Source organism: Pecten maximus, chromosome 16 (genome assembly GCF_902652985.1).
Source record: "Pecten maximus chromosome 16, xPecMax1.1, whole genome shotgun sequence".
NCBI lineage: Eukaryota > Metazoa > Mollusca > Bivalvia > Pectinida > Pectinidae > Pecten > Pecten maximus.
The window spans coordinates 17,286,165-17,310,351 of record NC_047030.1 but is presented as its reverse complement, the minus strand read 5'-3'; the positions used below and the strand labels follow the sequence as shown (position 1 = coordinate 17,310,351).

Sequence of the window (24,187 nt, the reverse complement as noted above, 5' to 3'; positions counted from 1 at the left end):
CCAAAGATATTTTAAAGCAAACTAGAATTTTACCATCTTAATTGTGGCGATATATCTGCCCATATCGCTGACATTTGGACTTCATATATACATTAAACATGTATTATATGATGTTAGTACTCTGGTTTCCTTTCACGTCCTGATACACATGTAGGTATAATACTCGACGGTTAATTTGTTTTATCTAATTCAGGGCTATTGTCAGTGATCAAATTTGCCCTTGACCTTAGGACCAAATGACCTTATAATCTTTGACCCAGTGACGTCGACCTTGGTCATTGAATGTTTAGTCAGTTTCTAAGCATTTGTTTTACCTGTTATTAAGTTATAACATTTTTATGATAGTAAAAAGATACAAAATTTACCCTTGACTTCTGACTCAGTGACCTTGACCTTTGATCTGTTGAGTTATTATTTAATTTCAATCAACATTACTTTATAATGGCGTCATGGCTTGTTCCTCAGTCAAAAGATACCAAATTTGTCCTTGACCTTTGACCTAGGGACTAACCTGTGGTCGGTTGATTTGAACGATTCCCATCAATTTTACTTCACAATTCTATAACAAATCGTTCTTCAGTGAATGCAAACCATGCTTGATAACCTTGACCATGACCTCTGACCCAATGACATTCACCTCTGGTAAGTTGATCATCTGATGTTCAATTCTAATCAACATTGGTTCATGTCAGAAAAAAATGTTGTTCAGTGAAAATATACAAAATTTGACCTTGACCTTTGTTTCAGTGACCTAGACCTTTGGTCAGCTGACTTGTTTAATTTCAACCAAGTTGCCATATTTGAATGATGTTCAGAAGTCCTCTGGAGAATATATGCATTATCCACTAGGGGGCGCTGATTTATTAATATGTAATCAAGCATAAAACTTCAAATGTAGGTTACCTTTAGTTCCTAGCTCCGCAAGTTCAATTTATATAATGATTTGGAAAACAAAATACATCTCGGATTTTGACAGTTAAAAGTTTGTTATTGCTATTGCTTGAGAATAACCAAATGGATATTTCTCAAACTTTATGTACGTTCTCCTCAGACAAAGGGTTATATATATATTTGGGTTTGAAACAAAGTGGCAGACAGTGGTTGTCTTGGATTTTGAAAGTTGAGATTTGTTATCAATATTTCTCAGAGGTATTTCATCCATATTTTCAAACTTTCATTTGTTGATTTTTCTTTATACCTGGATTTGAATCTTCACCTCTGAGTCAAATCGAAACAAAATGAAAGTCCTATGTTGTCGATAGAACAGAATATTAAGCACAAAAGACTGGAAAAAGGACAGAAAAGATGGTGAGTACAAGATCCCAGTGAATCTTTGTCTTATAGTTGTATATTGTACATTTGGGTCTAATAACATATTTTTCGGCATAGCCGTATAATATTCTTTTGTCCCCGGAAATGACGCGACAGGTGGCGTTACTGGTCAAGATGAAGTATGTGATTGGTCCATGAAGTGGTAAATGCAAAATGCATATATGCAGTTAAAAACGGAACAAAGTTAAGATTGAATGCAAGCTGAATAAGTGGATGCATCTTTTCAAATGACACATTAATAAAATTATATTCCTGATTGAAATGCAGTCGTATTCAGGCGCGTAGCTGCCTATACGCAAATACGCAGAACTTTGCGTACACATCAGTTTTCAACAACAACAAAAAAAACCCACACAAAACAAAAAAAACTACAAACAAAACAAAACAAAGAAAGAAAAAACTCTGTTATTTATATGAGCTTATCTGTACACAAACTATGAATGCTGTCCCCAGGTGATGGTTCTAGTCAAACCCACTAATTGATATAACTAGTCATTACGTGGTAGGGAACGCAATAAATCGGTCGGTTAAAGTGGGAAAAAGAAAAATCCGAAGACCTGTTTCTTTGGAAGAAATTTCAGCTCACCCCGCAGGAACCATCAGCATCAGAAACAAGTCAAAATGGTACACCTGATGTAAAAAAAAAAAGCTCCCTGGTGGTTGTCAGAATTGCAAAATGCTTACGCTAACATTTTAGAGCATTCAGGACATAAAAGATCAATGCCAAATTTATGCATTTTATATACAAAATTTGCAAGATATATGTATATATGTGAGGTTGAAGCAAGTTCTAAATAGCACACAAAACTTAGTTTTGATATCCAACGGTTTACACAAAATATGGGAAAAATGAAAATAAATCCAAATAATTTCAAAATTAGTTGTCAAATAAAAAAGATGCCAGATATATATACTAATATAGACTTAAAAGTGTTTCGATAAGTTTAAAATGAGCTTTGATACAAAAACGTTAAGTCCTAAACATAGGAAACTTCAATTAAAAGAAAAAAATAGAATAATTCAATAAAAAAATCTTGTAACTTTACTCTACTAAATGATTATTAACTTGATTCCGGTTTGGCGTCCTCCACCTCTCTTGTCTTGATCAATCAGTCTATTTGGTATTGTACCTTCAAAATAGAGCAAATTATTTTCTAAATTCTCCTAATTTTCTTCTGTTTATCTCCTACCATTCCCTTTTACAATACATATGTATTTTATACAATTCAGATTATCTTTTTTATACTAAACAGATTATATTTTTAAATATGTCTCAAGTACACGTATTTGCTTTTGTGCAGTTAGACGTACATATAAAACCATTTCAGGTAAAAGTAGATTTCAATTGATTCCACGAGGAAAAGGGGTATCTGAAAGCTCTTTTTCAAATGTCAGACAATCTAACAGCTATACTATATAGAAATGTTAGATCTCCTATCCCTTAAAATGTATTATCTTATATAAGATATGTTATCACGATGATATGCCGAAACTCATTCCACTACACTAGCGGACCCCTTAAAATCTTAAAATGAATTACAAAACATTATTAAAAGAACAGGTCCGGAGTTATATATGCGCATAGAGTACAAAATTCACTATTGGAATTTTCCTCACTACATGACAGTTGGTAAGATGCAGAAATGAACCATTACTTTTAAGGAAATCGTTTGCTTTCAAACGTTAGGTGAACGTTACTATACGTATGCTTAGGAATGTTATTGAATATAATGAAACACAGCTTTCTGAACGCAGATAGACACAGAAATCTAATTTCAAATGTACAGATTTTGATATTATATATGTACCCCTTGTCTGATCTTCAATGAAATTAGTAAATTAATGTATTTTTAAATCATTAGGTTTGCACACCAACGCTGTCACGAATGTTTTGCCTTATATATAAAGGCTGCTAAATAGTGGGATTAACGTCTCCAAACGAGACCAAATGTGGTTTTCCTGGCTTGTAACATGAACACAGTTCCCTGGCAGTTAAGCTTCTGAACTCTGGCCCCTATCTGAGAGAGTGTCCTAGGCTCGGATATATCTGAGTATAATGATAATCGTTATAATTCCAACTTTTAACTTAACTCTAGAACACATGTCGTGCTATGTTATGACCACCAGTACAGTTGAAAGATTCATTTATATTAAATTCAATTCGACTTTACTGGAACTTTTATAACTGCAACTGTATTTTTATATATAAATGTATTTTACCTACATATACCGTCATGAAAACACCACCCATTGTCGCAATGATCATCCCAAAACGTCGTGTTACGGTAACGTGACTTAAATACAAGGTTGATCTCAGGTTTTTGGTCTTGATTTCTTTCTTTTACAGCCCTTCCCACAGGAAAGGTATTGCTTTGCCCAATGGACTATGGTTATATACGTATGGTTATTGAACACATATTCGGACATTATGTAAACGTGTTCCATGCGTGCAAAATAAGGTTAAGTCAACATAAATTATCATTCTAAATGCTGTACAAGGCTCGTCGTTTCAAGAAAACAGGACAACGTAACTATTCGGACATCGTTAAATGACGGACTTAAATTGTCCAAACACTTAACTGTATATTATAATACGGTACTCAGTCCCCCCTCATTTCATTTCTCTGCATATACATACAAAATAACTTGGCTACGCGCATGGTATTATCACGAAAATGATTCAAACTGATATCATTTTGTTATCTGTGCTGAAACACATTAGTTCGTTCATTTATTTCACCAGCAGTTTTATATTATAAACACCAGCATTTAAACTATGCCGTTTATCTTTTTTAAAGATATTTCTTGTTTTAAATAGACAATCCTCCGGAAGAAGTAGAAATGTACATGAAAGGGCAAACTTACAAACACCTGTATATTGTACCTGGTGAAACCTCAGTCACACTGCAGCTGATCTGGACTGGGCTGAACACTGGTGCCAAGGCAGCTGAAATGGTCAGAGCAACCATCTCGGAGTCCTGGTCTAGTCACTGCATTTTTATTTTTCTTGTTACTTGTTACATTTAGCACCCAACTAAATACCCACGAAGGTTGTATAGGGTCTTGTGTGTGTTTGGGGTGGAAGACTTTGTTGAAAGAGGGAGGAATGCAGCCTAACTCAAATTGACTGAATACTGTCGGCCAGGCCTAGGTAGCTCAAATGGTAAGAGTGTCCGTCTAGAGCTAGGAGGTCCCAGGTTCGAGTCCTCATCTGGTCAAGGCATTTTTTTCCTTTTCTGTTACAATAAAATGATGGTGCCAAGAGGAAAATTTAAATCAACTTTGGATCATCATTCTAAGTGTGGTTAACATCTGATAATATTATTTACACATGGTTAACAATAGCAAGCAAAGCAATAGGCATGCTGGTCAGATGACCTAAAATTATAACTAAGACTGAGGTCTGGTGTCAGATTTTTATTCCATACCATCTATTACAGACATTCAGCAAGCTTTCTTTAACAATTATGGTGAAAATATGTAAATAGTGTTTTGTTTAAGGATAATTCATTAAAATGTGGCTAATCACTTCTAATTACAGTAGTGCTAACCGTAGATAGTGTTAAGGATAAAAGTCCTTAACCTTACCAAATATACACTGCCATCCATAAAAAACTGTACAACATCAGTCTTGATTTCTTAATCATTAATTGTGTATCACAAACTTTAATTTTGCAATTTCTTGCAGATTATTTAATTGTCAGTGACAAAGGCAATTTTTTTATGAAAATAATCCACATCGTTGAAGTTTCAACATATTCCAAAAATGGATTAAACTTTCTTTTTTTTTTTAAAGATGTATCATAAAATTACACTCTATTAATTTTCCCCTTCCAAAAATTTTAGTCTCTGAAAAGACATACTATTGAAAAGGAAAAAAATCTTTTTTGACAATTGAGATCATCAATAACCTTATCGACTTTAAAAAGCATTATTAATAATAAGAAGTTATCGGACGAAAAAAAAATTAAAATACACAATATTGTAATAATATTTTACTGAATTTCAAAATATTGTCTGCAAAGTGTACAATGTATGGATGGCAGTATACAAACAAAACAAAGTATAGACTATTTACTATAATATACCTCTCCTTTTAGTCTACTTGTGATAAATTGGATTAAAATTGTATTTAACAGAGTGTTATTATAAACCCTTTCTAAGTTGAAAAAGACAACAGCACTTGGCATACTGATATTGATAGCACTAAACGTTTGTAATATCAAATCTGTGCAGTAATTATAAATGTAAACATGTCAATATGATATTGGGAATTCTTCTTTTACTTGGTAAATGGTACAAGCCTTCAAGGCCACTAACTCTTGGAGTACCCATGGCTTAATAATTTTACTTCCTTGAAAACATGTAGAACTCTTCAAATCAATCATCACTGGAGAATGAAAATCAATGAAAAAGAATCAAATTCACATTGAAATGATAAAAAGCTGAGTTCCAAGATCTCCAGTTTGAATATTTCAGCAATTTCACACAATACATTCATGACCAGCACACTGTCTGCCATCGATCACATAAAGCACCAAAGGTCAAGGTCATCACCTTATCAAAGGTCGTGACCTGTGATGCAAGGCAATGCCTTTAACAATGAGAAATAACAGGGAAATAAGTGTACAAAATCTAGTAAGGTGTAAACAGGAAATCGCTGTACAGCCTTCCCTGATTAACAGGAAGGGGAATCGGCAAAATGGATAATAAGCTAGAGAGATGACCAATACAATGTAGATTTGTTGGTCGCTATGGTTTCTATCACCTTTATAACAAACCGGTGTATTTAAACCTTGGTCACTATGGTTTTTATCACCTTGGTAACAAACCAGTGTATTTAAACCTTAGTGAGAATGTAAGGAAGTTTCACAACATAAATCACAACTCAGTACGGCTATTAAACCAGTGTTAATACCCTGTACGTTCATGTAAAGGAAAATGTCAACAGCTGGTCTAATTTGGCTTAAAATCAAAAGTCATGAACAATTAACAATCTTGTAGATTATTTAGTATTATATATTTCAAGTTTCCATTCAACCTAAAAAATTGGAATCTGATTTACACAAATAATCAATCCTTTCTGCACTAACCACTGAAGCACCAAAAAAACAGTGACCGAGGCCAGTTCTGTATCACATCCAACAGTGTTTACATACGATGCATAGAAGTGCGAACTTTGTGTAACTCGTACGATATGAATGTGTAAAGATGTACATCACAACACCAAGCACCATAAGGTCACAGCACAATTTCTTAGAGTTACAGCACATTCCCTCGTAAAATTTCAGTAAAAATCTCCGAAATGTTACAAGGCATTATCACAATATATAATGCAGCACAATCTCTGTAAGATCCTGCACCATTGTAATTCCTAAAGGTCGTATTACAGAAAAATTGTTTTGTTTACTGTTTACAATTGTAGAACAACATGTTCATACTATCATCTGTGTCAAGTACAGCACATACTACAATCACCGTTTATCAACATTTCAAGGTCATCCACATCTCTGTAGATGTACAATTATTTACCACCTTACTGATAAACATTCATGACACAACAACAGACAGGAATGGCGAAATCTGGTCTAGGAGTAAGAGTGAGGAAATAAATTTGAGAGAGAAAGATATTCCACCAGGGAAACTCAAGTGCAAGATGGAGACACATTTTTGAATGGGGTGAAATGACTGGAAATTCAAATAGGAAGGAAAATACACTAGTAATGAATATCTGAAGGTAATTCAAGTTATCAATGCAATAAATTACAATTTTATAAAGAAAACATTTTTCTAGTTCAATCAGAACTCTGAAAGACGCTTAATGTAATTACAATGTGAAAGTGTCGAAGTGAAAGTTGATTCACAATTGTTAAAAGATATTCAGTAAGATCTGGATCCATTACTTACACTTGAGATCTCATGTGTATAATCTTCCCATTAACAATTTGATATACAATTCAGATTAACCTGAAATTTTGTTCTGGTCAACTATTTGTTTTACATGGCTTAAGACTACCTGTACATGCTACATGATAACCATGATTAGAACATACAGTGAATAAAATAATGAACAGAGTTAAAGCACAATTGAAGTGTAATTACACCATTCTCGGCTCGACAAATATGACATGATGATTACGTTTCAGACTGAAAGGAGATATAAAATAACTCCAAGCCTCATTCTTGTGACACCACAATGCCTGTGTTTCCATGGCATTGTGACACCACAATCAAGACCCTGGGTACCTACATACAATCACAGCTTAGCTAGGTGTTTTCAATCACGTGTTGATAACACTATAAATGCGACACTGATAACAGGCTAGCTATATAAGAAATGAAGTACCTAAACCTATGGAAGTCGATGATTTAATAATATCAAAACCAAAAGAATTTACTTAAGATACTACAAATACAAATATTCATCATGTAAATTTTAAACATAATATTATTCACAGGATATGACAACATAATATATGCAAATTTTCACATAAAAAAATAAACAGATCTACTTCACTGAAATGTCTGTAATACACAGGACTTTAACCTACATTAGGGTACATAACAGAATCTGGTACATAGATCACAACCACTTTAGCATAGTTATTACAAAAATGTTATAAATTCTAAATTAATGATATGCAAACACAAATTAGACTTGATTAACAGAGAACAAATATAGGCAAAAATGTTCATATATAAGTTGGACACAACTGGTATATACCAAATATCAAACAAAATGGATCTACTCCATTTTGTTTTAAATATTACAAACAAAATAATTATGCACATACTATCGTTAGAATCATGAATATTGTTTGGAATAAAAGTATAAATGCATGAGGAATGCTGAACATTAATTATGATTGCACATCAGACACAACTGCTCAATAAACAATTCAGCTTAAAAGTTTGTCAAACTGTGAATATGATTACCAGGCACAACTGCTCAATAAACAATTCAGTGTAAACATTTGTCAAGCTGCGAATATGATTACCAGGCACAACTGCTCAATAAACAGTTCAGCATAACAGTTTGTCAGACTGTGAATTTGTTAACCAAACTAAACTACTCGAAAAACAATTTAGTTTACCAGTTTTTCAGACTGAATTTTAATGAAGTAGGCTCAACTCTCCGATAAACAAATCCGCCTCACATTCTGTCAGACTGTGAATATGTTTACAAGGTTAACTACTATAATGAGTATCATCAACTAGCAAGAGCACAAGTAATACATATTTCTAATGTCGGGTAAACATTTATCAATTATAAGAGTACTGTATACCTGACAAAGATTTGGTCAATATTGATCAACATCAAGATAAACATTTATCTACTATTATAATTGTTTACCACCAATATTCTCTATAAAAATACAATCAATAAGCACGAATGCTTCTAAAGTAAATACTGATGTATTTCTTCTTAATCACTAACTAATACAAAATCATCAGCCTTCAAAACAATTTTATAATGAAGCTCACAAAGGAAGGACCATGGCTGCCAGGTCAGTATGTCAATACTTACAGTCAACCCTACATATCTGGGCCACGGTATGTAGTCGAGATATGCAGCCTTCAAGTAGTAATATATACATGTCTTTGATTACTGCCTGACTAGTTATTTTTGGAATGAACTTTGGAATTTTAACATGATACAGCATTAACATTAAGCATTTTAATTTTAATTCTAATGTGCGTAGATATCAACATGCTTTCACACAGATTAGGCAAGAATGAAGGATTCAAGATAATTGGCAAGGAAGTGGATAGTAATGTACAACAAGCTCTGGGAGTTATCTTAAGACAGGTGTGAAGCAACCCTGGTAACTATAATGGTAATACACCTTGAGTAAATCGTTACCATGGTAACCCCAAAGACAAAACATGGGGTTTGTCTTTCCCTTTACATGGTATGGCCCTAGAGCTATGAAATACAATGTATGTTATTGTCAAGAAAATAGTTTAGCAACCTTATCAGATACCCTGAAAAACATTGTGCAATATCTGCATTGACTAATGAAGCAAGACTCAAAATTGACAGACATAAATTGTTTGTCTTTGGGTTATAAATAAGACAGAAAGTGATTAGGAGTTTAATCTATAAATCTGACCTTGGGGTTTACACTTATGAATACAAGGGCTTCAGCAATATCCCAGTGTCACTGAATGACAATTGTTACAAAAAGGTTACACATGTATCTGTACCAGCTCGGAAAGTCAACAATAAAGCCTTATATCCAGTCACAGAATCCACGTAAACTATCAACATACACACCATCCTACCACCATAGTTAATGGGATCCTAGTCCAGTTTATATTAACCTGTTTCCTCCTCTTGTAAACAGTTATTTACAGTCTATGTCTACAATGGAAAATAACTATATCCTCATTTTGATTCTTGATATTCTTTACATAGTACATCATATGTCTTGCATCTATGGAAATCTGGAATGCCAGTTAGTTAGAATTCTCAACAGAAAATATTTAATATTTCTTATAAAGAAGTTCCTAAAGAAATGGAACTCTATATTATATATCACACAGAGTACCTGACTACAGTGACCACCAAGTTTTATCCCCCAGTAGTCTCCCTTGATATCACACAGAGTACCTGACTACAGTGACCACCAAGTTTTATCCCCCAGTAGTCTCCCTTGATATCACACAGAGTACCTGACTACAGTGACCACCAAGTTTTATCCCCCAGTAGTCTCCCTTGATATCACACAGAGTACCTGACTACAGTGACCACCAAGTTTTATCCCCCAGTAGTCTCCCTTGATATCACACAGAGTACCTGACTACAGTGACCACCAAGTTTTATCCCCCAGTAGTCTCCCTTGATATCACACAGAGTACCTGACTACAGTGACCACCAAGTTTTATCCCCCAGTAGTCTCCCTTGATATCACACAGAGTACCTGACTACAGTGACCACCAAGTTTTATCCCCCAGTAGTCTCCCTTGATAACACACAGAGTACCTGACTACAGTGACCACCAAGTTTTATCCCCCAGTAGTCTCCCTTGACAATTTATCTGATATTTAAACTATATTAGCATGGAAGGCTTGAACAACAAATTGCATAGCAACGATATAAAACATCTTTATCAACAGAATTTACACTAGTGTTTAGTCCAATTATAAAGACTGAATCTCCAGACCAAGGTCAACATCATCACTACCAAGGTCATCACATTGAATAGTGTGTCACATGGCTTTTCTAGTGTGTACAAGCCTTTTATTTTTTTTTTATCATTATTCTCCATTTCATTCCTATAAACACATCATTGGTTGATGGCCATTTTAGGAAATTAGAATATTATGAAATTATTTCCAGTTATATTGAAGAAACATATTAGCACAACAAGCACCTTCTGCTTTAAAGTCAAAAGGTTCTGGGATTAAACCCCTGTTGGGAAAAGTATTGTTTTTGCGAAAAGAAACATAGCGAATATATTTCATTTCTTTTTGTGTACACAGCCTAAATATTAAAACTCTTCTTCCTTAGAAATACAGCATATAGAGCACTGGCAAGCTTTACCTTAACAATGTAACACTTGAGTGACCTTGACCTTGATTTTCAAATGTTATGACCTTCACCTAAATATGCTATGACACAGGTCAAATTTCACTCATCATCTTTAGCATATAATACAGATCACATCTTACAATACAACTTTTAAAGACACAAGTTAACACTTGGTCAACAATGCTACTGATGACAGAGAAAGCTCAGGTAATGTATGTAATTATAAGATTGTCTATCGGTTAACCTAGGTGGGTGTATGATGATCCAGTCTCTATAGAGACCAGACTTAGCCAGTCTCTATAGAGATCAGACTTAGCCAGTCTCTACAGATACCAGACTTAGCCAGTCTCTATAGAGACCAGACTTAGCCAGTCTCTATAGAGACCAGACTTAGCCAGTCTCTATAGAGATCAGACTTAGCCAGTCTCTATAGAGATCAGACTTAGCCAGTCTCTATAGAGATCAGACTTAGCCAGTCTCTATAGATACCAGACTTAGCCAGTCTCTATAGAGACCAGACTTCGCCAGTCTCTATAGAGACCAGACTTAGCCAGTCTCTATAGAGACCAGACTTAGCCAGTCTCTATAGAGACCAGACTTAGCCAGTCTCTATAGAGATCAGACTTATCCAGTCTCTATAGAGACCAGACTTAGCCAGTCTCTATAGAGACCAGACTTAGCCAGTCTCTATAGAGACCAGACTTAGCCAGTCTCTATAGATACCAGACTTAGCCAGTCTCTATAGATACCAGACTTAGCCAGTCTCTATAGAGACCAGACTTAGCCAGTCTCTATAGAGACCAGACTTAGCCAGTCTCTATAGAGACCAGACTTAGCCAGTCTCTATAGAGATCAGACTTATCCAGTCTCTATAGAGACCAGACTTAGCCAGTCTCTATAGAGATCAGACTTAGCCAGTCTCTATAGAGATCAGACTTAGCCAGTCTCTATAGAGACCAGACTTAGCCAGACATTACAACCACTATAAAACAGTAAACAAGGCTTAGTAAAGTAGAAAAAAAATTTTGGCAACTGGTCCACGGCTGATGTTCTGTTACATCTGTGGTCAAATCAGTTACAAAACACCTTCATCTAAACAGGAGTAACAAAGTCCATGCTGCACTGAAGCACCAAGCTGCAAGGGTCAAGGTCGTTGTTATGGAAACCTTTACACGCAATCCTCCATCGACATAAGCAGTGGGTTAACATACTCAAAGCCATCAAACTCAGATTGGTCTATTTTGTCAATCACTTTCCTGTCAAAGAAAATACAATACTTCTATACTTCTACAATGTACTAAACAGGATTTCTTTGCCGTGTTCAAAATAAATTCTAAGTCATTCATAATGTGTTACTCAAGTTCTCAAAATGCAGGTAATGACAGGTTTTGCAAAGTAATGCATACCCCCTGGCTGTATTATCATTTATACTTCAGAATAGCATTGTAAGACAGAGGGGAAGAATGACAAATATGAGGCTTGTTGAAGTTCTCTACAATTAATATAAATATAGGTAATACAGCTAATACAGCAATAGTTCCCTTACATTACTGGGTACACATCAATGTCACCATCAGCTACCAAATGTAAGATAAAGAGAAACACAGATGTAAACTTACGGGTCATCCGGTGTCAGGCGGACAGGCTCATCAGTAAATGCAGGGTCAAAGTGCTCAAGGTCACGATCTGACTTGAGCTGGGGTTTGTAGGGTGGAGGAATCTGTTTCTGCTCCAGTGACTCCCAGCTTATAGATCGGTAGAATGGATGTGACTGAATGTCAGAGAAACCAGCCTGTGGGTGGCAACCCAGGCGCTCCACAGGGTTCTGTCGGGGATAATTGCAATTACAACAGTTGTACAAAATATCTTAATTCACTCAAAAGTATCAGAGAGCACATTAAGCAATAGTTACGATGTTTGAAGAACATGAGTGGCCTGTATCACATGGATACTTTATTGATTATGGCAAAACATTTCTCATTGGACTCAACTGACCTTGATATTTGACCTAGTGACCTTGATTTTTTGTTAATTTACTCCTTGTTAAATTCCAACCAACAGAATATTCATCAGTGAAAAAAATACAAAAGTTGACCTTGAACTTTAAGCTTAATGACCTTGACCTTTGACCTTGATTTTTGACCTCAGTATGTATATCTGAGAATTGAACATCTTGACCATATTTCATGTAAATCAGCCAATAACAAGCGGGAACCTCAGGATGCTTCCAGTCAAATATTAATGATATCCATTTCATACTTCTAGTAAAGGGAAGAAGTTGTTTATAGCTATACAGCCAAATTTCTCCTTTTTGGTCCCATCCCTCAGCCCTCTTAGTGGTCAACCCCAACATTTGTACAATTTTGAATCTCCACCACCTAGGGATGCTTTCAGTCAAATATGAATGGTATCCAGTGCATAGTTCTAGAGAAGAAGTCGTTTAATACAATGTAGCCAAATTGCCCTTTTTTGGCCTCATTCTTAGCTTCCTGGGGGCCAGACCAACCATTTGTACAATTTTGAATCCCCACCACCTAGGGATGCTTCCTGTCAAATTGTGTTCAATTCCAATCATTGGTTAAGAAGTTGTTTAAAGAAATCGTTGACGTATGGATGACAAACGTTGGACGCCACGGTATGGCATAAGCATGGCGAAGGACTAGGTGAGCTAACAATCATAAGACCATGATGATGCTGAGAACCTCATTACAGTTACAAATCTAATGTTGATATCATAATACACAAAGTACTTCAAAAATTCTCCTCGAATTCAGAGAGAGTATGCTGAACTTTATCAAATCATTAAGATTTTCAGTAATACCTAATATAACCTTTTGTTAATGATATCAACTTAATTTTTTATAACTCTAGCAAGACTAGTTATCACTCTATGAGATAATTACACACCAGGGTCCAGTTGTTCTAAAAGTGATTAAGCTAAAAAAAATAAAATCATTTCTAGTAAAACTAAGTTGACAAAACTGCATAAATTCAGAAATATACAAAACCAGGTTTTAAAGTAAAGAAGAAATGAAGTTTTCACTAATCAAGTGATTAAGCTAATCACCCTTTGAACAACTGGACCCAGATATACAATCACTGTTGTGACTCGTTACTACTCTACCTTGTTGAGGAAGCCTTTCAGTATGGATGCTGCCTTCACAGATAAAGATCTTGGAATTCGTATAGTTTTCTCCAAGATAACTGAAAGATCAAGCAACATTAACTGTAAATTGACTTTAATTGCTTTTCACAAAAATACCAGTTTGGATAACTGCTAAAGACTTACTACTGTTTTCCATTTCCAGTTACAGCACACCATTCAATTATGAACTAAGGATGGTAAACTGTGCTTAGCTATTACAGTATTGGGGAAGTAACTTGTATTTACTTTGGAGGACCTAAGGGAGGTAACTTGTGTTTACCTTGGAGGACCTAAGGGAGGTAACTTGTGTTTACCTTGGAGGACATAAGGGAGGTAACTTGTGTTTACCTTGGAGGACCTTGTGTTTACCTTGGAGGATCTAAGGGAGGTAACTTGTGTTTACCTTGGAGGACCTAAGGGAGGTAACTTGTGTTTACCTTGGAGGATCTAAGGGAGGTAACTTGTGTTTACCTTGGAGGACCTTAGGGAGGTAACTTGTGTTTACCTTTGAGGACCTAAGGGAGGTAACTTGTGTTTACCTTGGAGGTCCTAAGGGAGGTAACTTGTGTTTACCTTTGAGGACCTAAGGGAGGTAACTTGTGTTTACCTTGGAGGACCTTGTGTTTACCTTAGAGGATCTAAGGGAGGTAACTTGTGTTTACCTTGGAGGACCTAAGGGAGGTAACTTGTGTTTACCTTGGAGGATCTAAGGGAGGTAACTTGTGTTTACCTTGGAGGACCTTAGGGAGGTAACTTGTGTTTACCTTTGAGGACCTAAGGGAGGTAACTTGTGTTTACCTTGGAGGTCCTAAGGGAGGTAACTTGTGTTTACCTTTGAGGACCTAAGGGAGGTAACTTGTGTTTACCTTTGAGGACCTAAGGGAGGTAACTTGTGTTTACCTTGGAGGTCCTAAGGGAGAAAACTTGTGTTTACCTTGGAGGATCTAAGGAAGATATCGTGTGTTAGAGACAACCTTGGAAGTGTTTGGGAAGGTAACTTACTCTAGAGAACTAGTGGATAAAACTGGAATAGCTAAGAGAGATTAACTTCCTTTGAAGTGTTAAGGGAGGTAACTTACTCTGGAAAAGCTGAGGGAGATAACTAAATTGGAAAAGGGAGGTAACATAATCTGAGGAGCTAAGGGATACACCTTACTCTGAATAAGGAAAGGGAGAGAAAGTACAGTGTAAGAGCTAAGGGAGGTAACTTACCTTGGAAGTGTTAAGGGAGACAACTAACTTGGATGTGTTAAGTAAGATAACTACCTTAGAAGTGTTAAGGGAGATAACTACCTAGAAGTGTTAAGGGAGATAACTACCTTGGAAATGTAAAGGGAGATAGCTACTTTAGAAATGTAAAGGGAGATAACTCCCTTAGAAATGTAAAGGGAGATAACTACCTTAGAAATGTAAAGGGAGATAACTCCCTTAGAAAAGTAAAGGTAGATAACTACCTTAGAAATGTAAAGGGAGATAACTACCTTAGAAATATAAAGGGAGATAACTACCTTGGAAATGTAAAGGGAGATAACTACCTTGGAAATGTAAAGGGAGATAGCTACCTTAGAAATGTAAAGGGAGATAAACCTTAGAAATGTAAAGGGAGATAACTACCTTAGAAATGTAAAGGGAGATAACTACCTTGGAAATGTAAAGGGAGATAGCTACTTTAGAAATGTAAAGGCAGATAACTACTTTAGAAATGTAAAGGGAGATAACTACCTTAGAAATGTAAAGGGAGATAACTACCTTGGAAATGTAAAGGGAGATAGCTACCTTAGAAATGTAAAGGGAGATAAACCTTAGAAATGTAAAGGGAGATAACTACCTTAGAAATGTAAAGGGAGATAACTACCTTGGAAATGTAAAGGGAGATAGCTACTTTAGAAATGTAAAGGGAGATAACTACTTTAGAAATGTAAAGGGAGATAACTACCTTAGAAATGTAAAGGGAGATAACTACCTTGGAAATGTAAAGGGAGATAGCTACCTTAGAAATGTAAAGGGAGATAAACCTTAGAAATGTAAAGGGAGATAACTACCTTAGAAATGTAAAGGGAGATAACTACCTTGGAAATGTAAAGGGAGATAGCTACTTTAGAAATGTAAAGGGAGATAGCTACTTTAGAAATGTAAAGGGAGATAGCTACCTTGGAAAAGTAAAGGTAGATAACTACCTTGGAAAAGTAAAGGTAGATAACTACCTTAGAAGTGTTAAGGGAGATAACTACCTTGGAAGAGATTAGGGAGATAACTACCTTGGCAAAGTAAAGGTAGATAACTACCGTAGATGTGTTAAGGGAAATAACAACCTTGGAAGTATTTAGGGATATAATGGAAAAGTAAAGGGAGATAACTACCTGAGAAGTGTTAAGGGAGATAATTACCTTAGAAGTGTTAAGGGAGATAACTACTTTGGAGGTGTTTAGTGAGATAACTACCTTTGAAGTGAAAGGGAGATAAATTACGTTGGAAGTGTTATGGGAGATAACTATCTTGAGAGTGTTAGGGGAGGTAACTTACCTTGGAAGAGGTAGTCTTCAGTATTCTGATCAGGATTGTCTGCTGCTCCTACTACATCAAAAGGAGATCTTCCAGCCAACATCTCAAACATGAGCACTCCAAGGGCCCACCAGTCTACACTGAAATCTACAGGATGTCAGGGGGTCAGTACTGGACAATAGGGCTATCACAGACAACCATTACAATTATAACTATATCATCATGGCTTTGGCACTAGGTGCATCACTTACATATATGTACCATTAAGTTCATGAATTAGTAAACAAGCCACATTTCTAGAGCTAACAAACAATACATATATGTATTGGTGAATTTTATTTACCTTATTCTCAATTATTATATCTTCAAAGATAATAGCTTCCATTCTCAAATATAACCCTGAACTCAAAAGTTATCCTAATCTCAATAACTCTACATCTCAAATTTACCATTCTCTGTATATATCTGCCTCTGAAAATGATTCTAAACTGTCTGGTACAATAACTCTACATATTATCAAAGATGTCCACATACATAATACCCATTAATTAATACAAACAAAAGCATAAATGTCTCGCATAGATGTCATAGTTCAAAACACCACAGGCTACTGGTATATAAAATGCTTATACAAGTTAAGACATATAAACAGTTATCGATACATTCATCTGTAAATATAATATATTTGTATACATTGAATCTGAACTGATAGTACAATACAAGTACTATAGATATTGATGGAGTACACCGAAATCTGAACTATTTCTTCGATATTGGAGGACTTTAACATCATTTAAAACAGATATATGTAAATTAATCTAGGGGGACAAGCTTTGATAGCATAGGCATTGGAAAGTCCTGAAAGATGCCTGAAAGGTTTCTTTTTATTTTAATTCTAAACAATAAAGTTATAAATCTTTTACTTCCTTCCATTTTTGTTCACATATTTGTTTCAAAGAAATGGTTTCATCTTTATAGCATCATTCACTTAGATTTAAACACACATGAAATGTAATCCAAATACAAGAAAGATAACTCTCTTCAGCATGTAAGGTAGCAGACCACAATTTGAGAGGTGTGTCAAAAGGTTTTCTGTGTATGGCTTTGTTTCAGATTTGCAAGCAGACACAATGAGGCTACACAGGAGTGGGCAGAATACTGTCTTAATTTCTGAGTTTTTTTAAATCTTTCATTTGTTCAATGAATATACATGTATATCTTTTGGTTCACTGCCTGATACAGTAAAAAAGCAAATGATATCATTTATATTTCGTAAATTATATTTAGATGAAATAAAGTTATAACTTAAAAGTAATAAAACATTACAAAGTGTGAATTTTAAACTGGTTATAAATATAACACATTTCACTCAAAAATGAACAAATGAATGAACAACAAACTTTTATATCTATATTAATCTGCTTTTCTGCTTCTTTTTTATAGAGACATTGCTTATATTAGCGTTCTTCTCTTCCATACAAAACACTATCACTTTAATTGAAATATTCAATATTAGATATTTCTCTTTAAGTTTAAAGAGCTTACAAAAAAGATATTGACTAAGATATATATTCTTTATTTTACTGGGTATAACCCCAGGGGGCTAGTGCACTGCAAATGGGCAAAAGTGGGGGGTGGGCTTATTCTCAGATTAGACCCTATGCAAGAGGGAAAATTTCCGGCCACAATCTTGGATTACAATATGGAAGAGGAGAACCCAATTTACATCAATAATCTATGCCTTAAATATTTCATAAGATTAATTCAATAGATTATTTATTCCATTAAGATCTTCTGATATTGAATTACAGATAACAGGTAATTATTAGGGCCTTTAACCTGGGTATATAACTTCTATCTCACAAGTTGTTAAACAGGACTGAAATCCTAACTATAGATATTGATATGATGATATACAGGCACAGTATTAGTGGGAAGCCTCTGTGCAGCCTCAGAAACAAATCCCTCAGGTCAAATCCACAGATAAAATAGATATTGGTAGTGCTGTAGGAAGTTCTGGAGTATATAAGCTGATGAAGTGATTATGTGGAGGGTATGGCAGTGGGTACATAGAGAATAGATGGTCAGTGTTTTAAAACATAAGCTGTATAGTGACGAGGGTGAAGGAAGATAAAAGTGGTGTTCCTTCTGGGAGCCACTTTTGTCTTTATTTCTGTCCCGACCCAAAAATACAGCCTGTATTTTAAGACACTGACCATTTATTCTATTTATCCTGCAACATTCTTCAATGATAAACATATATAAGGCAGGTATATCAGCAATGATCCAGATATGTTTTCCTGAACCATCGCCTTCAGGCACATGAAAATATGTGATAAGCTGTTAACATACATAGAAAATATAGTTCCCAACATTTTTAGCTACAGCTATTATTTCTTGATTTTATTGAAATAAACATTTATCTAATTTTAGAAGTGTAATGTACAATATACACTGTATTCTTAATTTACAACATTTTTGTGATGTGGGTTTTTTTTTTTTTACGTTACATACAGACAAGGTCAAAGTGCTGATCACTCACAAATTTAAGGAGTGCTGTTAAATTCATGCATGTTAAAAAATAAAGCTGTTTTTGATCACTGCCAAACACAGCAAAACATATGTCGTAGGTGTATTCCAACAGCGCCAGTTACAGGTCATTAATAATACTGCATTCATTGATACTATAAATACTAAGTATTACAGAATACCTACTCTCACAGCAATTATAAAACTGGTGTAGTCCAAAAATTATTCTTTCTGATACAGATAAATACAATGAAAAGTTATGTAAGTAGGTAATTATATAATGTTACAAGTTAATACTTATGACTCTAATCCACTGCTACGTAACCCATACCTGTGGTATGTATTAGTGTATTAGTAAGGTGAAGTGATTTCAACATTTTCAATAACATTTAACAAATATTAACACAAACCCTAGTGTCAAAGTGTAGTACCATATTTATCCTCAAATAAGCTCCCTATCCTAATGTCAAAGTTTAGTACTGTATTTATCCTCAAATAAGCTCCCTATCCTTATATCAAAGTGTAGTACCATATCTATCCTCAAATAAGCTCCCTATCATAATGTCAAAGTTTAGTACTGTATTTATCCTCAAATAAGCTCCCTATCCTTATATCAAAGTTTAGTACCATATCTATCCTCAAATAAGCTCCCTATCTTAATGTCAAAGTTTAGTACCATATTTATCCTCAAATAAGCTCCCTATCCTAATGTCAAAGTTTAGTACTGTATTTATCATCAAACCAGCCCTTCCCTAGTGTAAAAGTTAAGTACCATAATTATCCTCAAACAAATCCCCTTCCCTAGAGTAAAAGTTTAGTATTAAAGTTTGGGAAGGGCTTACTTGTGATCTAATTTTAGCTTATATTTTGATACAGAAGCTGTATTTTCCTGACCATATTAACCAGATAAAGTATTCTGAAGGAGAGAGAGAGAGTGATTCTTCTTCACTTGGAAATCTTACGTTAATTTAGATTAGACATGTTTTATATATACCTCATTAGAGAACAACAAAGGACAAGAAAAAACACAGGGCCAGTAGATTTGGTATGTGGGCAAGTAAATATTGGTGACAACTAATATTTGCCATTCCTTAGGGTAATTCAAGATACTACTAATTCAGTTTAATTGGACCACTATGTTTCACCTTTCACTTTTGAACCTAAACTTGCCTGATTAAGGACCAGACTGAGAGATGCTGATTATTTTCCTGCCCTATGATCATGACCTTAAATAATGTTTACCTGGATAATATCATATTCCAAACTTTCTACTATGATGTGATCCAGAAGAATGAAATGAAGCTTGTGCACTTATTTTTTATGAGGTTTATTTGACCTGAGGAATCTGTCTTAATGAATGCATAACTGTGACATGAACACATATATCACTGACATATACACGAATATCTGTGACAATGTACACGCATATCAGTGACAATGTACACACATATCAGTGACAATGTACATGCATATTTGGCAATGTACATGCATATCTGTGATGATGTAGACATGATGTATACCATAATCCTCTCCCCTGAGGACCTCGGGAGCGATGTAATTTGGTGTTCCACAGAAAGTGTTAGTCCGGTCTCCTATCAACAATCCTTCCTGTTAAATAATGTGGCAGACAACAGGTTATATAAGTTGTTACTTGGTCGGACTCAGCAAAGGCACAAATAACTGACTGCAAGTTTGTTGCTAAATATCTCTTTGTAAAGATACCAGTTGATGTTTATTTCATTTAAAACACTAACCGATCCTACAAAGACTACATGAATATTAATTAATGTATCAATTAGCTCCAACTTGCAATCAATTAAGACATTTGTTGATTCATTTTGACCTAAATCTAAGAAAACACATACATAAGTTATCTCCCTTTACTGAAATTACGCCAATCTAATACTGTTCATGAGAAAAGTGTCAGATTACTTGAATTATTAATTCAAATTAATGAATGTCTGTAGAAAATCAAGAAAGGGGAGACAACTATATGTATGATTTCTCAGGCTGAAAGCTTGAACACCCTGAAAAGTAAATGTTTATTAGTGAAAGATAAAATCATTAATATTGTGTCCACACCGCTTCTACTGTGTACCACCACCCGACAGAAGTTCGCTGTCAGAACTACGCCTGGTGACACTAGAAACAACCTACCATAGTCTTCGCCACGGAGAATTTCAGGGGCTATGTAATTTGGGGTACCACAGAAAGTACTGGTCAAGTCTCCATTCCGCAGTCCCTCCTATGGTATCAACAACAAGAGTTATAAAATCAGACCTAAACCTCTGTGAAATCAGTTCCTAACCTCAGTAAAATCAGACTTAATCCTCAGTCAAATCAGACATAATCCTCAGTAAAATCAGACATAATCCTCAGTAAAATCAGACCTAAACCTCTGTAAAATCAGGTCCTAATCCTCTGTAAAATCAGGTCCTAATCCTCAGTAAAATCAGACCTAATCCTCAGTAAAATCAGACATAATCCTCAGTAAAATCAGACCTAATTCTCTGTAAAATCTGACCTAATCCTCTGTAAAATCAAACATAATCCTCAGTAAAATCAGACATAATCCTCAGTAAGAACAGACCTAATCCTCAGTAAAATCAGGTCCTAATCCCCTGTAAAATCAGACCTAATCCTCTGTAAAATCAAACATAATCCTCAGTAAAATCAGACCTGATCCTCAGTAAAATCAGGTGTCCTAATCCTCTGTAAAATCAGACTTAATCCTCAGTAAAATCAGACCTAATCCTCAGTAAAATCAGACATAATCCTCAGTAAAATCAGACCTAATCCTCAGTAAAATCAGATCTGATCCTCAGTAAAATCAGGTGACCTAATCCTCTGTAAAATCAAACCTAATCCTCAGTAAAATCAGACCTAATCCTCAGTAAAATCAGGTCCTAATCCTCAGTAAAATCAGACCTAATCCTCAGTAAAATCAGACCTAATCCTCAGTAAAATCAGAAGTGATCCTCAGTAAAATCTTACCTAATCCTCAGTAAAATCAGACATAATCCTCTGTAAAATCAGACATAATCCTCTGTAAAATCAGACATAATCCTCTGTAAAATCAGGTGACCTTATCCTCTGTAAAATCAGACCTAATCCTCAGTAAAATCAGACCTAATCCTCTGTAAAATCAGACATAATCCTCAGTAAAATCAGAAGTGATCCTCAGTAAAATCTTACCTAATCCTCAGTAAAATCAGACATAATCCTCAGTAAAATCAGACCTAATCCTCTGTAAAATCAGACCTAATCCTCAGTAAAATCAGACCTAATCCTTAGTAAAATCAGAAGTGATCCTCAGTAAAATCTTACCTAATCCTCAGTAAAATCAGACATAATCCTCAGTAAAATCAGACCTAATCCTCTGTAAAATCAGACCTAATCCTCAGTAAAATCAGACATAATCCTCAGTAAAATCAGACCTAATCCTCAGTAAAATCAGACCTAATCCTCAGTAAAATCAGACATAATCCTCAGTAAAATCAGACTTAATCCTCAGTAAAATCAGACTTAATCCTCAGTAAAATCAGGTCCTAATCCTCAGTAAAATCAGACCTAATCCTCTGTAAAATCAGACCTAATCCTCAGTAAAATCAGACCTAATCCTCAGTAAAATCAGACTTAATCCTCAGTAAAATCAGGTCCTAATCCTCTGTAAAATCAGACCTAATCCTCTGAAAAATCAGGTTCTAATCCTCAGTAAAATCAGACCTAATCCTCTGTAAAATCAGACATAATCCTCAGTAAAATCAGGTCCTAATCCTCTGTAAAATCAGACATAATCCTCAGTAAAATCAGGTCCTGATCCTCTGTAAAATCAGGTCCTAATTCTCTGTAAAGTCAGACCTAATCCTCTGTAAAATCAGACGTGATCCTCAGTAAAATCAGACCTAATCCTCTGTAAAATCAGACCTAATCCTCTGTAAAATCAAACATAATCCTCTGTAAAATCAGACTTAAACCTCTGTCAAATCAGGTCTAACTTTCCAATAAAGTTTTCAGTTACCTTTTAGAAAATTTTATCTTCTGTATCTGTTTGCAATACCTTAATATTTCATTTCTTTTTTCACTTGCTGTTGTTTGTTAATTTGGTTTATAGCCCCATGAAGAACCAGCGTTATTTTGAGGTGTGGTCTCTTTGTAGTAGACAGTGGCTACTTCCTAATCAAAGGACAACATAAAGTATTTGGTACACTTGCATGTCTTAGAATCAACTAGATAAAGAGACTTGGCCAAGGACACAACCGCAACAGTCCAAGATTGTCTGTGATCTCCGCTTCTCGAGAAACACAAACCAGATCTACTCCCATCGCAAATGTTCCCCTGAGCTTATACAATTCTTTACCTACTGAATCAAATCAGCCCTTATTTGATGGAAGATTAACTTGTTAAGTATTGTATATACATAATCAGCATATCTATACAATACTTGTATTGTAGTTTTCTATTGTTTACCGTTTCATGTTTAATCTGACCAAATAAACTTCCTACTTACTCAATCAAAGATTACCTGGTAGATAACACTGTCATTTTGACTGTTGAAGGTAGAAACTCCACAATGTTATAATAAACTTAATGCAAACTTTCATTTTTGACAAAATACAATTAATTTGTTATTGATACAACAAATCAGAAAAGAACATTTAAGATATATTTTCATTTAGTATAAACCTATTACACCCTCCAGGGTTGATAGTACAGCAGTCATACCTACACATTCAAAAGATATTGTACCTAACACATACCACATACAGAAGATCCCAGAGGGATATTGGCGCCCACCACTGAGTAATCTTATCAGTCCTATGAAAAACTTATCTCTTCTTTCCCCTCTTCCTCTTAGCCATATGATAGCATTGGTATCCTACAGATCAAAAATCTAAGAGGAACCTACTGAAATATATCAATAACAAATTTCAATTGTCAAAAACCAAGATGGCTGACTGGCAACCATTTAGTTTTCCAAATTTTCAAGCACAACTTGAGACCAAAGGGAACCTACATGTGAAGTTTGAGAAATATACCTCCAATACTTTTCAAGAAATAGCCATAACAAACTTCAACTGTCAAAATCCAAGATGGCTACTTTCTGCCATATTCTTTTTCCATCAAATTCAAAATTCAATGTG

At 35.0% G+C, this 24,187-nt stretch overlaps 1 protein-coding gene across 5 annotated transcripts in view; it reads right to left on the bottom strand.

The window, feature by feature from the left end:
• Positions 1-4,734: 4,734 nt before the first annotated feature.
• The window catches only part of LOC117345191 (protein kinase C iota type-like), a 35,957-nt gene continuing 16,504 nt past the window's right edge, over positions 4,735-24,187 (bottom strand). For 4 of the 5 annotated variants that reach the window (XM_033908196.1, XM_033908198.1, XM_033908199.1 and 1 more), the window contains 5 exons: positions 21,201-21,288; positions 16,536-16,661; positions 13,992-14,071; positions 12,487-12,692; positions 4,735-12,123 (listed from right to left, as the gene is read on the bottom strand). In XM_033908196.1, the coding sequence (XP_033764087.1) occupies positions 12,036-12,123; positions 12,487-12,692; positions 13,992-14,071; positions 16,536-16,661; positions 21,201-21,288 (588 nt within the window). In that variant the 3' untranslated portion in view covers positions 4,735-12,035. Of the gene's footprint in view, positions 12,124-12,486; positions 12,693-13,991; positions 14,072-16,535; positions 16,662-20,563; positions 20,652-21,200; positions 21,289-24,187 lie in introns of all 5 variants that reach the window. The other variant, XM_033908197.1, reaches the window with a different exon arrangement.